The sequence below is a fragment of the Triticum urartu genome, chromosome 3 (assembly GCF_003073215.2).
Source record: "Triticum urartu cultivar G1812 chromosome 3, Tu2.1, whole genome shotgun sequence".
In the NCBI taxonomy this organism is placed as follows: Eukaryota; Viridiplantae; Streptophyta; class Magnoliopsida; order Poales; family Poaceae; genus Triticum; species Triticum urartu.
Window position 1 is genome coordinate 629,866,510 of NC_053024.1, and position 13,300 is coordinate 629,879,809.

The 13,300-nt window shown below is 47.2% G+C and overlaps 2 protein-coding genes across 2 annotated transcripts; one reads left to right on the plus strand and one right to left on the minus strand.

Moving 5' to 3' along the window:
• The first annotated feature begins 543 nt into the window (after window positions 1-543).
• LOC125545477 (E3 ubiquitin-protein ligase AIRP2-like) lies at window positions 544-3,695 on the plus strand. Its single transcript, XM_048709425.1, has 5 exons — window positions 544-856; window positions 1,079-1,247; window positions 1,376-1,442; window positions 1,543-1,771; window positions 3,180-3,695. Exons 1-5 carry the CDS (start codon window positions 777-779, stop codon window positions 3,388-3,390), a joined length of 756 nt encoding a protein of 251 aa, XP_048565382.1. The 5' UTR covers window positions 544-776; the 3' UTR covers window positions 3,391-3,695.
• Window positions 3,696-5,062: 1,367 nt separating this feature from the next.
• On the minus strand, window positions 5,063-7,327 carry LOC125545478 (fructose-bisphosphate aldolase 1, cytoplasmic). Its single transcript, XM_048709426.1, has 2 exons — window positions 7,178-7,327; window positions 5,063-6,393 (listed from the first exon to the last, which is right to left on the minus strand). The coding sequence occupies exons 1-2, from the start codon at window positions 7,203-7,205 to the stop codon at window positions 5,345-5,347; spliced, it is 1,077 nt and encodes a 358-aa protein (XP_048565383.1). The 5' UTR covers window positions 7,206-7,327; the 3' UTR covers window positions 5,063-5,344.
• Window positions 7,328-13,300: the final 5,973 nt, after the last annotated feature.

Genomic DNA, 13,300 nt, shown 5'->3' on the forward strand with positions numbered 1-13,300 from the left:
CCCTGTCGCCCAAGGCCATCTCTGCTCCCCACCCCCACGCCACTTTCCTGTTTTCCGACATCAACATATCCACACCTGCACCCATCAACCCGCTTCCTCGCCTACCTAGGACGTCGCAGTTTGCTACCGCTCCCAGCGTCACCCCCATCTCCCGGCGAGGTCCTGGCTCAGCCTCGCCGGCATCAACGCTCGTCGCCGGCGCTCCGCACATAGCCCCCATCTTCGACGTCATCCCAAGATCGACCAGCGCGCGCAAAATTCATGGGTAAATTACGATGGGCAAATAGAATCAATAGAAAAATTGTACTACAATATTGGAAATATGTATAGAATAGGCTCATAAAACTGTTCCTCCATGCCTCATTTGTGTAGCCTTTCCCTCTCCCTTTGTCTCCTCCACTTTCTTTATTCCCAAGCATTTCCTTTCTATCTATCCTCCCCTCAAAGCCCTCAAGCAACCATGGAAGCAAAAACAAAGCAAAAGCAAAGCAGCCACAGGTTGCACGGCCGTAGCCTGCCCTCCCGTTATAAAACCGAGGGGGCCGTGGCCGCAGGACAAAAGCTCCTCACCCCTCTCCCTCTCCCCCTCACAGCTTCCCCAAAGCTTACCTTTCCCCACACCCAGACCTCACCAGCTTGCTCCGCGGTCTTCTTCTTGCTTGGTACCCCGGTCGCCTCTTGCTTCCTCGAGCCCCTCTCCTCCTCGCCCAAGCTTCTCTCTCTGAACCATCCCGGTCCGCGGCCACAGGGGGTTCTTGGATTGCCGGAGAAGAGCCATGCTTCACGGCGGCAGGCCGCTGTCCCTCAGGGGCTCCCTCAAGGCCCTCGAAGCCGATATCCACCACGCCAACACCCTGTAAGCAAATCCTCTCCTTCCCCTCCATGATTTTCTTGATTCTGGGTGTTGCTCTCTTTCTGTACTTGATTTTTCCTGGGAAAAAGGAGTGGAAAGGGAAAGGTTCCCCTTTTGGTTCCTGGCTGTTTTTGGTCCCTGTTTTGACATGTTTGATGCAATTTGCGGGGGTGTTAAATTCATGTCCGCAGGCATGTTTTGATGAATCGGCGCTTCTTTTTTCAGGGCGCATGCTGTCCACAGGGCCTACGGGGGCACCTGCGTGCAGATGAGGCTGTCCTACAGCTCCATGGCTCCAATCATCCTCAACCTTATCCAGTGGATGGACTGCAGCTGCTCCCTCTCCTACACCCTCCCCAGCTACCTGGGCCTCCTCGAGGTTCTTGTCTACAAGGTATTGTTTCATTCAGTCCTGCTGCAGGCCCTCAAATTTCTTAGCTGAATTTTATCTCCAGATTATTATTATTGTTATCTTTTTGCTACATGATAATGATGTTTTTAGATGCTTTGGTCTCACTGCAGGTTTATGTTGATGGGGATGCGTCCATATCCACCATCGAAAGGCGAGCGAGCCTCAAAGAATTCTACGGTATGCATAGCAGGCACATAGTTGGGGGAAATTCTTCAGTTTCAGGCCTTCTTCATGCACTGACACCGTGTGCTTCTTTCTGACGTGCCATGGAATGCAGCCATAATATACCCCTACTTGCAACAAATTGAGGAGAACGTCATGGCGAAGGAGTGTAAGGAGAAAGGGTGGTGCAAGGGGGACGGCGACAGCGGCGGCCGCCGGAAGCTTTACGCCGATGATAAGGACGCCGAGAGGGAAGACGAGTGCGGCATTTGCCTGGAGACCTGCACCAAGATGGTCCTTCCCAACTGCAACCATGCCATGTGCATCAACTGTTACCGAGACTGGTAATTGCCCCCTGGTTCCCCTTGCTTATCCGTTTGAGGCATTCTTAATTAGCACCATATATGTTGTTTATCATTTATAGTCCCCACGTCACACGCTAATGTTAAAAATTGCCAGTGGTTGAAAGAGCCTCGAGATAAGGTCAATTTAAGAGATAAATATGCGAGGAATCGCGTGAGCGGCGACAGCTTTGGAATCATGGGTTCTAACAATGCATTTGTATTGTGCGAAGGAGTTATTGGTGCAGTTCTTTTTCAACCTTGGCGCTGTTTGTGAGCTGCTCCTACTCAACTCAGTGTTGGTAGGGGTAGGGAGGGAGTAGTTCAACAACCCAACAGTAGTCTTTGATGCACACAATTCTGCATTTTATTGCTCTACAACTCCATTTAGCCCTACTTAAGCTACATTCTCTCCAAAATATTCAAAATTCACACCAAACAAAAATGTTATCGCTGATTCACTGTTGTTTGAAAGAACTGCAATCTGTTCAGATTGTTTTGCTTTGCTTGCACTGAACGCTCGATTAGTTGGCTGGAAGCTGGAAGTTGCAGTGTTTCTTATTGGCCTTCTACTGTCAACTATAGGAGAGATTACATATAATCCAACCATTCCAACTTTATGCCGTACTCAAGAGACACATTCGGTTATCCCTTTAATTAGGCACTGTATTTATGTTTGAGTTTAATGGGCAGTTGTGGTACTTCATAGTACCATTCTTAAAGCCCTGCTGTTTGTCACACTAAATACAACGGACTATATTTTATCAGTGGTATGGAAATGAGACAACCTGGAAGCTGCGTCCATAAATAAAAACCAGTAGCAGTACTGCATTACCAGTGGCAATTGTCAATAGCACAACACGAACTTGAAGGGATAAGCGCAAGGGGGCGTGGGGGATATTTAAATGTGACATTCTAATAATGCTAATTATGTTTCCTTAGCTGGCAGATCATACTTGTGTACCAAGGCAAGTGTTATCCGCAAGGCGTCGTGTGTGTCATAGGTTTTGCACATGGCAAGTTGTCGTTATAATGATAATGAACTGGCTGCTTCAGTACAATGTTGGGAGCAGTCAATGGCTTCTCTAACAGCATTACTTCAGACAAGATGCAGTTTGCTGCAATTGTATCTGTAGATACTTTTGGTAACTGGTCTATCGCTATTAGCCTTGCAGTGGCCCGACGCAGAAAATTGTCAAGTTAAGGGAAGAAGGTTCCGTTAACTCGCTTCCTTTTGATCAAAGCTAATTTTGCAGTGTAGGCAACTGGATGAGGTTATGTACAATAGTGTGGTCTATTTTCTGTTTCTGAACTCTATTCGAACAACGTTCAGTCGATTTTGTTGTTGCGCTTTCTATTTGCTGCTGCAAGTGCCATCAAGCCACACCTCTAATGTGCATCATGGTTACAGGTACACAAGATCTCAGTCCTGCCCATTCTGCCGCGGAAGCCTGAAGCGAGTCCAGTCCAGGGATCTGTGGGTGCTCACCGGCGACGAGGACGTGATCGACCCCGTGACCCTGGAGAAGGAGAATGTGAGGCACTTCCACAGCTTCATCGACAGCCTGCCCCTCATCGTCCCTGACAACCTCCTGCTGGTCTACTATGACTACCTAGTCTAGCGACGCTCCAGCGCCAGCTCCGGCTCGGCGTGGAGATAGCGATGATGTACTACAGTGCAAGGGTTCTCCGGCAGCCGACCATCCTCCGCAGATCGAGTCTGGCAAGCGAAAGCCGAAGCCGTCAGTCAGTCCGTTTGCCAAGCGCCATTATTTGTTGCTCTGGCTTTGCGCAATCGCATTGGTGTGGTAATAAGTGTACAGAAAAAGAAGTGTTTGATGGATCCTGATGAAGGTTTTTACTTGTTTGGTATCGATGCTATGGCAAATTGCCAAGCTATAATTAAAAAAGAACAGTTTCTGGGTAATGAGTCAATCTGTGTGTGTGTGTCACCACCATTGGTAGAAAAGGAGCCCTTCATGATTCTGCTACTGCTTCTTCCCTTTGTGGTTGTGTTATGTTGTGCAGCACAGTTTTTCTGGTACCAGTTCAAAATTTGTGTGGTAGTTCAAAATTTATAGACCACATCACAAGTTCATAATAGGTACTCCCTCCGATCCGATCCACAATAATAAGTGTCGTGGTTTTGGTTCAAAAAACTAGAGTTTGTAGTTTGAACTAAAACCACGGCACTTGTTATGGATTCAAGTTTGGGTCATGAAGTGCCCCAGAAACCCGAAGAAAGCGAACGAATGATTTCGAAATGGTCAGAGAAGCACTGCTTCAGTGAGCACCCTGTCAAACTTAAAACTTATGTCCGTGAACTTGCAAATTGTGAAAGTACGCCCCATCAGTTCCGTACCGGTCAACTTTTTACGGCCATTGAAATTGAGACTAGTGCAGATTGTTGTGAATGTACACGTAAGCGCTGATGATGACCCAACGAAACTTTTCAACTTCAGCGCTGCTCTCGCTCTAGGTTGGATGATCTCATCAATCAGAAGGCAGTCAAGTCTGCCAAGTAAGAAACTACTCAGTCGTTCAATCAGAACAAACTGTTCTGTTGACTCAACTAGTTTGTATTACCTCCATCCAGAATTAGTTGTCTCAGATACGTATATCTAGAAATAATTTGAGACGAAGGGAGTATTATTCAATCGTCCAAGCGGAACTAAAAATAAATAAAGTGCTGCAAACAAAAAAAGCTGACTCTACCATCGTAAGCATCAAATACCTGCTGCCTAGTTAGCCAACTATCGCCCGTGCAGAAGGCACACAGGAAACCTTGCAATCTAGGGCTCGCTTTCATGAGCATACACGAAATTTCAAGTTTGGTTTCTGATTGCAGTTCAAGATTTATGCATCACCCCAGAAGTTTAAGTTTGAGATAGCAGTGTCAGGTGTCAGTTGCTGCCATTGAAGCTGCAAACTTGGATATGAAATCGGAAACTTACTAAGCTGTTTGACGAGATAAACTAGTATTGCATTATTCAATCGTGCGTCAAAAAGGTGCTGCTGACTGGTTACAGGAGCATAGAACAAAAACCTGATATAAAAACCTTGATTTCATAAGCATACACGAAATTTGAAGTTCTGATTTCTGCTTAAGAGAAAACTGAAAGAGTACTCCAGCCTAGTGTAACAAAACTGAGCAATCTCAATTTCATGAGCATGCACGAAAGTGCAAGAGAAAACTGAGGTTACTTCAGCCAAGTGAAGCAACGAATGAAATTAAGCGATGTTGCTTCAGCTGAAGCAACAAAAGAAAAATTAAGCGATGCAACACAATCGAAATAGAGCAACTCAAGACATGTACTCAGCATATAACAGGTTTTACCCATTGTATAAGCAGCAAAATTACACGACCATAGTAGAACAAAAACCACCGCTCCGATTTACGATACGCAGCACCCGAGTAACAGGGTATTCGACTCCAAAAACGAAACTACCTAAGCTATTTTGAGAGCACAAGTTCCATACTAGGTTCGATATCCGAAGGATATATCAAGACTCTGAAAACCAAACGATAATACTGGTAAGCAGGACACCCAAACAGGCCACCGCACCGAAGGCAGATCAGTACTTGTAGTCCTTGACGTGGAGGCTCTCAGAGGCCCCCTCGCCGAGGGTGGCATCGCCCTTGTAGGTGCCGAGGGTGGCCTCAGAGTTGGCCTTGCACCTCACCAGGAACGCCTTCCTGGCCTTCTCCTCGTTCTCCACCTTGCCAGCCCAGGCCTTGAGGGTGCTCTGCTGGAGGGCACGCCCGAAGGAGAAGGACAGGTTCCATGGCTTCTTGGTCTCGAGCTTGTTCATGGCGTTCAGGTTCAGGGTCGCCTCCTCCTCGCTCTGTCCACCAGAGAGGAAGACAATGGCTGGGACGGCAGCAGGGACAGTCCTCTGGAGGGTGCGGACGGTGTACTCAGCAATCACCTCAGGGGCCACCTTCTTGGCGTCGGATCCAGGGGTGACCATGTTGGGCTTCAGGAGGGTGCCCTCAAGGAGGACATGCTGGTCGTTGAGGGCCTTGTAGCACGCAGCAAGGACCATCTCAGTCACGTAAGCACAGCGGTCAATGTCATGAGGTCCATCAACAAGGATCTCAGGCTCAACAATGGGCACCAGCCCATTCTCCTGGCAGATGATGGCATAGCGAGCCAGACCCTGAGCATTCTGGTTGATGGAAAGCTGTGATGGTTCGGTGGGGCCAATCTTGAGGACGGCACGCCACTTGGCAAAGCGGGCACCAGCCTCGTAGTACTTGGCACAGCGCTTGCCAAGGTCATCAAAGCCCTGGGTGGTGGTCTCACCGTTGGTTCCAGCGAGCTCGACGGTACCCTTGTCCACCTTGATGCCAGGGAGGACGTTGCCCTCCTTGAGGATGTCAACGAAGGGCTTGCCACCCTTGGTGCTCTGGTACAGGGTCTCCTCAAAGAGGATCACACCACTGAGGTACTGGAGGGCTCCAGGGGTGCAGAAGAGGAGCTCACGGAGGGCACGGCGGTTGTCCTCAACATTCTCAACATTGATGCTGGCAAAGCGCTTGCCGATGGTGCCGGTGGACTCGTCGGCAGCAAGGATACCCTTGCCGGGGGTGCCAATGTAGGCAGCGTTCTTGATGAGCTCATCTGCAGGATAACCACCATCAGTATTAAGATGAATTGCCATAACTATTCAGATTGTGCTAAAATCTAGAAAACTGCACAAGTTGAGAGTGGCCATTAACAGCGTTTAGCTAACAACAGATGCACAACAAACTGACTAGCATGATTCTGACAACTGATTATGAATTTTTTACAATTTCTCAAAGATGTATCTGCACAACAGCACAAGGTGGCTAACACGGCCAGGGGCAACAAAGAATTAACATGGCAGCAGAGCAATCAGTACAGCTTGCAACTATATAAGCACAGGATATAGCTTAGCAAAAGAAGCCACTAGGATCTAAACAGAAATAGATTTACAGGGGCAATCTTCAAACAACCATAAAGCCATAGTAAACACTACAACGAACACAAACAGAATTATGTACAGATGGAGCAACGGAGTCCATCAACTTACCCAAAAAAAGTACTTGCAAAATAAGAAGGAACGCCAGTATCATCATTCATATAAAATAATCACTAGCATGGACCTAGCAGTAATCATCAGCATGCAGCCCATCACCCTGACGCGACCTAAATCCACCCAAAGGACTCGGATCTTACAGGCAGTGCCTAAATCCGCTCGAAAACAGCGTAACCGCTAGAACCAAGCAGATCAAAGCACGGCGCGTACGGACGGCACACACTACATCGGATTCGCGAGCAAAGGTAGATCTAAGCACGGCGAACAGGCAACGGATCTACACGCGAGGCAGATCAAAGCGCCGACGTATCGAGAGAACGACGAGGGAGGGGATGGATCGCGTACCCTTGTACTTTCCGCAGTAGGCCGACATGGTCGATGCTCGGGGGGATTCGAGAGCGGGGGAGGGAGGGGAGATTTGGGGCTAGTTGGCAGGCAGGTGATGGGGGTGGTGGCTTTGGTGGACGGGCAGGATTAGGTGGCGGGGGTTATAAAGAGGCCCAGGCTTGGACGAGGGGAAAGAAAGGGGCAATTCGACCGGCTAACCCACCGCTCTGCCCCCCCGCGCACGTCGTATTCACACCGGCCCACGGACTCGTCGAAGCCTCTCGTCCTTGGTTTTCTTCGCGAATCCTCTCTATCCTTTGCTAGCAAAAAAAAGTCCGTGTGTCGCAATAGTTCCAAAAAAAAATCCGTATGTCGCAACGTGAGAAAACTGTGAAGAAACTGTGTGAATGAACAGTAGCGATTCACTATTGATTGATCTCGATGATGTACAGATTTGTGACGATTCACTATTGATTGATGTTAATGATGTACATATTTATATCCCTGGAGGGATGCATCGCACACGCGCAACGTTCACAATAGGCACGATCCGAACGACGTGTCCGTTACATTAGGATGCATTCGTTTGAGAGAGAAACCGGCTGTCGGTTCCACAAGCAGAGATTCTAATTAATTAATCCTAGCACTCCTCTTAAGCGAACCAATCTGTGGTTGAATGGTTAGAGGGATTATGGTATTCCGAGTTCACCAGGATTCAAGTCCTGGTGCTCGCAATTATTCCTGGATTTATTTCATGATTTTCGGCGATGCGCATTCAGTGAAAGGAGACGTTCCCGTCGATGACGAGGTGACTACGGTTATTTCGTAAATTTCAAGATGATATGTCGGCTCAGTCTTTTGGAGGGGCTCATATGGGTAGGGTGTGCATATGCGTTTATAGGGATGAATATATGCGCGTGTATATAAGCGCTTGTGTCTGTACTGTGTTAAAAAACACCACCCCTAATATTTGCTTCAATTTTTTTTGTAAACATTATCATCATGATTAGTCTTCAAAAACCCTGTAGGAAAAATACGAGGAAATATGTACAATATGCCATTAAAAGCTTCATCCAAAAACTCAATAGAAAAATAAGAGAAACTGACATATTACAATGACTACATTAATAATGTCTCATTAAAAACCTTCTATAAAAAACCATTTAGAAAAAAACTTATAAAGAAAAAAGTGCAATATCAAAGATCTGAGAATCACAAACAGATTATCATTTAGAGATACACTCCCTATTAGAATAAATCCGAGACACTCCGTCGATCATCCAAGAACCAAGCAATTACACAATGCACGACACCGAGATTTGTTAACGAGGTTCACCGATATGGTTACATCTCTGGGACCTGACTACAGGCGCTCCTTCCCGTGATACCGCTACAATACCGCACTCAGTCGCCCTGGACGTCGGCACATGCCGCTGGCTTCCCCTGCATTCCTGTGCTACTATGTTGGCATATGTTACATCGTGTGTCTACCCTCGATATATATAAGAGACCTAGAATACAAGTGTCCTACTAGGACACGACTCCATATCTTGTAAACACAATACTACTCAGAGTCCAACTGTAACCTACTTGTACACAATATTCGACACAACTCTAACAAACTCCACCTTGGCGAATATTCTCCACCACCTTGAGTTCGTCAATGCATCAAACTTTCATATACATTGGACTTGAGCTTATCCCATGAGCACCGCTGCTACTCCAAAGACTCCATATGACTCCACCTGCAACTTGTAGTCCGTTCTTTTCTTGACCACAGTCAATGCTCGAGCGAAATTAAGTTCCACATTACTCTAGTTTGCGCTCCCAACTTCCAGTGTATCCGTCCAATGCCATCACACACTGATCATTGACATGCGTGAAAGTGAACAACTAACATATTGGATATCACACATAAGAGTTACCTGAACTCAACATCACCACTCATTTCTTGCCCGTCTGTCTGAAACTTGAAAGAATTTCACCATTGCTTCTAATCATCGCGAGTCAAATTCGCAGTTGTCTCACCACATGTATGACCACCAGAGCCATGACCTGTCTCCATGTCCCGTGCGTACCGCACGCCTCGCCGCTATTACCGCGTCGAGCCTCCGCTATCCCGGTCGAGTCTCAAGGGTCGCAAAACCACACCACTCAACCCCCACTACAGAGTACCACCGATCATCACCGACCGATGACAAGTCTCACGCTTCCATCAGACCACTGGGCTCCAGTCCGAACTACGTGTCACTCGCTTTTTCCCACTGAATAGGCTTCGATTCTCTGGATCCTTACACCGTAGCCCCTCAATCCAGCTCCACCTTCAACATGACTCCATGGTAGATGATCATTCCACCCTCGCGCTCGTCGACTTCAAGCTCCGTGTGTACATCACCTTGAATCAACCCCGCGCCATAGTCTTGTCGAAGTCACACAAGCCCTCAGGCCCGCGCCACGTGTTTCCACGCTCCAGAAATCGGTCACCATCAGTATCACACTCCTATGTCATTGTCGCCAATCCCACCTCCGTCTTCTGTAACAACCGACTTGCGTTGATTCGTCAAACTGCCTAGTCAGACCCGGCCGAACTCGTTCGACTATATGACACGCTCGAGGCTCCCAAATCGTCTTTGGCAAATTTTCATCCATCACATGATAATTTCATCTTAACTGAATTGACTTCCCGCAACGCCTTCAAGCATCTCTGTTGTGCCAACAAATCTTTCATCCGTGTCTGCCATAACCCAAAGTTTTTAGTTCTAATGAACTTCTCCACCTCAAACCCGATGCCCGATGGCATCATGATTCTTTGTATGGCTGACCTTGCAAAAATTAACAGAGCTTCTTTCCATGATGCCAAAGTACATAAGCAAACCTAACGTGGTCACCTCCCAGCACTAGTAGCAATTCAACCAAAACAATGTTAGTCTTCACGTGGTGTAACTCCTAGGCTCAACTCTCAATGCTAGCTATTTGCTTTGTCAAATCCTTAGCCTTCCTGACGTACGCATATCCCTTGATAGACTTTTTCCTTGCCGATTGATCTGCCTCCATCCGTGTCACACAAGGACTGGTCCTTTTTTTGTTCCAAAACAAAACTCGTTTCGCTGCTTTGTAGCACTTCCTGCGTGCTTCACCGGCCATCTGAACCTGCTCGCGTTGCCACGCCTTGGCCTGTCCAGCTGCACGGGTCACTACGGCCAGCCCCGCCTGGGCTTGCCTGCCCAATGAGCCACCAGGCGCTAGTGATCTCAGCGCCCGCCTAGAGTACGCTCGCACCATCAATCCTTCGACCCACCGCCGCACGACTCTCCTGATGATGACCCACAAGTGTAGGGGATCTACCGTAGCCTTTTCGATAAGTAAGAGTGTCGAACCCAACTAGGAGTAGAAGCAAATGATAAGCAATTTTCAGTAAGGTATTCTCTGTAAGTACTGAAATTATCGGTAATAGATAGTTTTGTGATAAGGTAATTTGTAATGAGTAACAAGTAATGCAAGTAAATAAGGTGCAGCAAGATGGCCCAATCCTTTTGTAGCAAAGGACAAGCCTGGACAAATTCTTATATAAAGGAAAGCGCTTCCGAGGACACATGGGAATTATCGTCAAGCTAGTTTTCATCACGTTCATATGATTCGCGTTCGGTACTTTGATAATTTGATATGTGGGTGGACCGGTGCTTGGGTACTGCCCTTACTTGGACAAGCATCCCACTTATGATTAACCTGTATTGCAAGCATCCGCAACTACAACAGAAGTATTAACGTAAACCTAACCATAGCATGAAACATATGGATCCAAATCAGCCCCTTACGAAGCAACGCATAAACTAGGGTTTAAGCTTCTGTCACTCTAGCAACCCATCATCTACTTATCACTTCCCAATGTCTCCCTCTAGGCCCAAACAATGGTGAAGTGTCATGTAGTCGACGTTCACATGACACCACTAGAGGGATGACAACATACATCTCATCAAAATATCGAACGAATACCAAATTCACATGACTACTTATAGCAAGACTTCTCCCATGTCCTCAGGAACAAACGTAACTACTCACAAAGCATATTCATGTTCATAATCAGAGGGGTATTAATATGCATAATGGATCTCAACATATGATCTTCCACCAAGTAAACCAACTAGCATCAACTACAAGGAGTAATCAACACTACTAGCAACCCACAGGTACCAATCTGAGGTTTGGATACAAAGATTGGATACAAGAGATGAACTAGGGTTTGAGATGAGATGGTGCTGGTGAAGATGTTGATGAAGATTGCCCCCCTCCCGATGAGAGGATCGTTGGTGATGACGATGGTGATGAATTCCCTCTCCTGGAGGGAAGTTTCCCCGGCAGAACAGCTCCGCCGGAGCCCTAGATTGGTTCCGCCAAGGTTCCGCCTCGTGGTGGCGGAGTTTCGTCCCGTGAGCTTGCTTATGATTTTTTTCCTCGACGAAAGACTCCATATAGCCAAAGATGGGCATTAGAGGGCCACTGATACGTCTCCGTCGTATCTACTTTTCCAAACACCTTTGCCCTTGTTTTGGACTCTAACTTGTATGATTTGAATGGAACTAACCCGGACTGACGCTGTTTTCAGCAGAATTGCCATGGTGTTGTTTTATGTGCAGAAAACAAATATTCTCGGAATGACCTGAAACTCCACGGAACATCTTAGAAAAAATAATAAAAAATCCTCGCCAAAGATGAAGACCAGGGGGCCCACACCCTGTCCACGAGGGTGGGGGCGCGCCCCCGCCCTCTAGGGCGCGCCCCCCTACCTCGTGGCCCCCCTGGATGCCCTCCGACGCCAACTCCAACTCTATATATTTGCTTTCGGAGAGAAAAAAATCAGAGAGAAGAAATCATTGCGTTTTACGATACGGAGCCGCCGCCAAGCCCTAAAACCTCTCGGGAGGGCTGATCTGGAGTCCGTTCGGGGCTCCGGAGAGGGGGATTCGTCGCCGTCATCATCATCAACCATCCTCCATCACCAATTTCATGATGCTCGCCGCCGTGCGTGAGTAATTCCATCGTAGGCTTGCTGGACGGTGATGGGTTGGATGAGATTTATCATGTAATCGAGTTAGTTTTGTTAGGGTTTGATCCCTAGTATCCATTATGTTCTGAGATTGATGTTGCTATGACTTTGTTATGCTTAATGCTTGTCACTAGGGCCCGAGTGCCATGATTTCAGATCTGAACCTATTATGTTTTCATGAATACATGTGAGTTCTTGATCCTATCTTGCAAGTCTATAGTCACCTACTATGTGTTATGATCCGGCAACCCCGAAGTGACAATAATCGGGACCACTCCCGGTGATGACCTTAGTTTGAGGAGTTCATGTATTCACTATCTGCTAATGCTTTGTTCCGGTTCTCTATTAAAAGGAGGCCTTAATATCCCTTAGTTTCTGATAGGACCCCGCTGCCATGGGAGGGTAGGACAAAAGATGTCATGCAAGTTCTTTTCCATAAGCACGTATGAGTATATACGGAATACATGCCTACATTACATTGATGAATTGGAGCTAGTTCTATGTCACCCTATGTTATGACTGCTACATGATGAACCGCATCCGGCATAATTATCCATCACTGATCCGGTGCCTACGAGTTTTCCATATACTGGTTCTCGCTTATTTACTTTCCCGCTGCTACTGTTACAATCACTACAAAATACCAAAAACATTACTTTTTTTGTCTTTACTTTTGTTGCCGCTACCACTACTATCATATTACTTTGCTACTAAACACTTTGCTGCAGATACTAAGTTTCCAGGTGTGGTTGAATTGACAACTCAGCTGCTAATACTTGAGAATATTCTTTGGCTCCCCTTGTGTCGAATCAATAAATTTGGGTTGAATACTCTACCCTCGAAAGCTGTTGCGATCCCCTATACTTGTGGGTTATCAGCCACCAGGGGGCCCACAAGGCAGGGGGCGCGCCCAGGGGGTAGGGCGCGCCCCCACCCTCGTGGATGGTGGGTGGCCCCCCTCTGGTACTTCCTTCGCTCAGTATTTTTTATATATTTTGAAAATAACTCCCGTGGAGTTTCAGGGCTTTTGGAGATGTGCAGAATAGGTCTCTAATATTTGCTCCTTTTCCAGCCCAGAATTCCAGCTGCCGGCACCC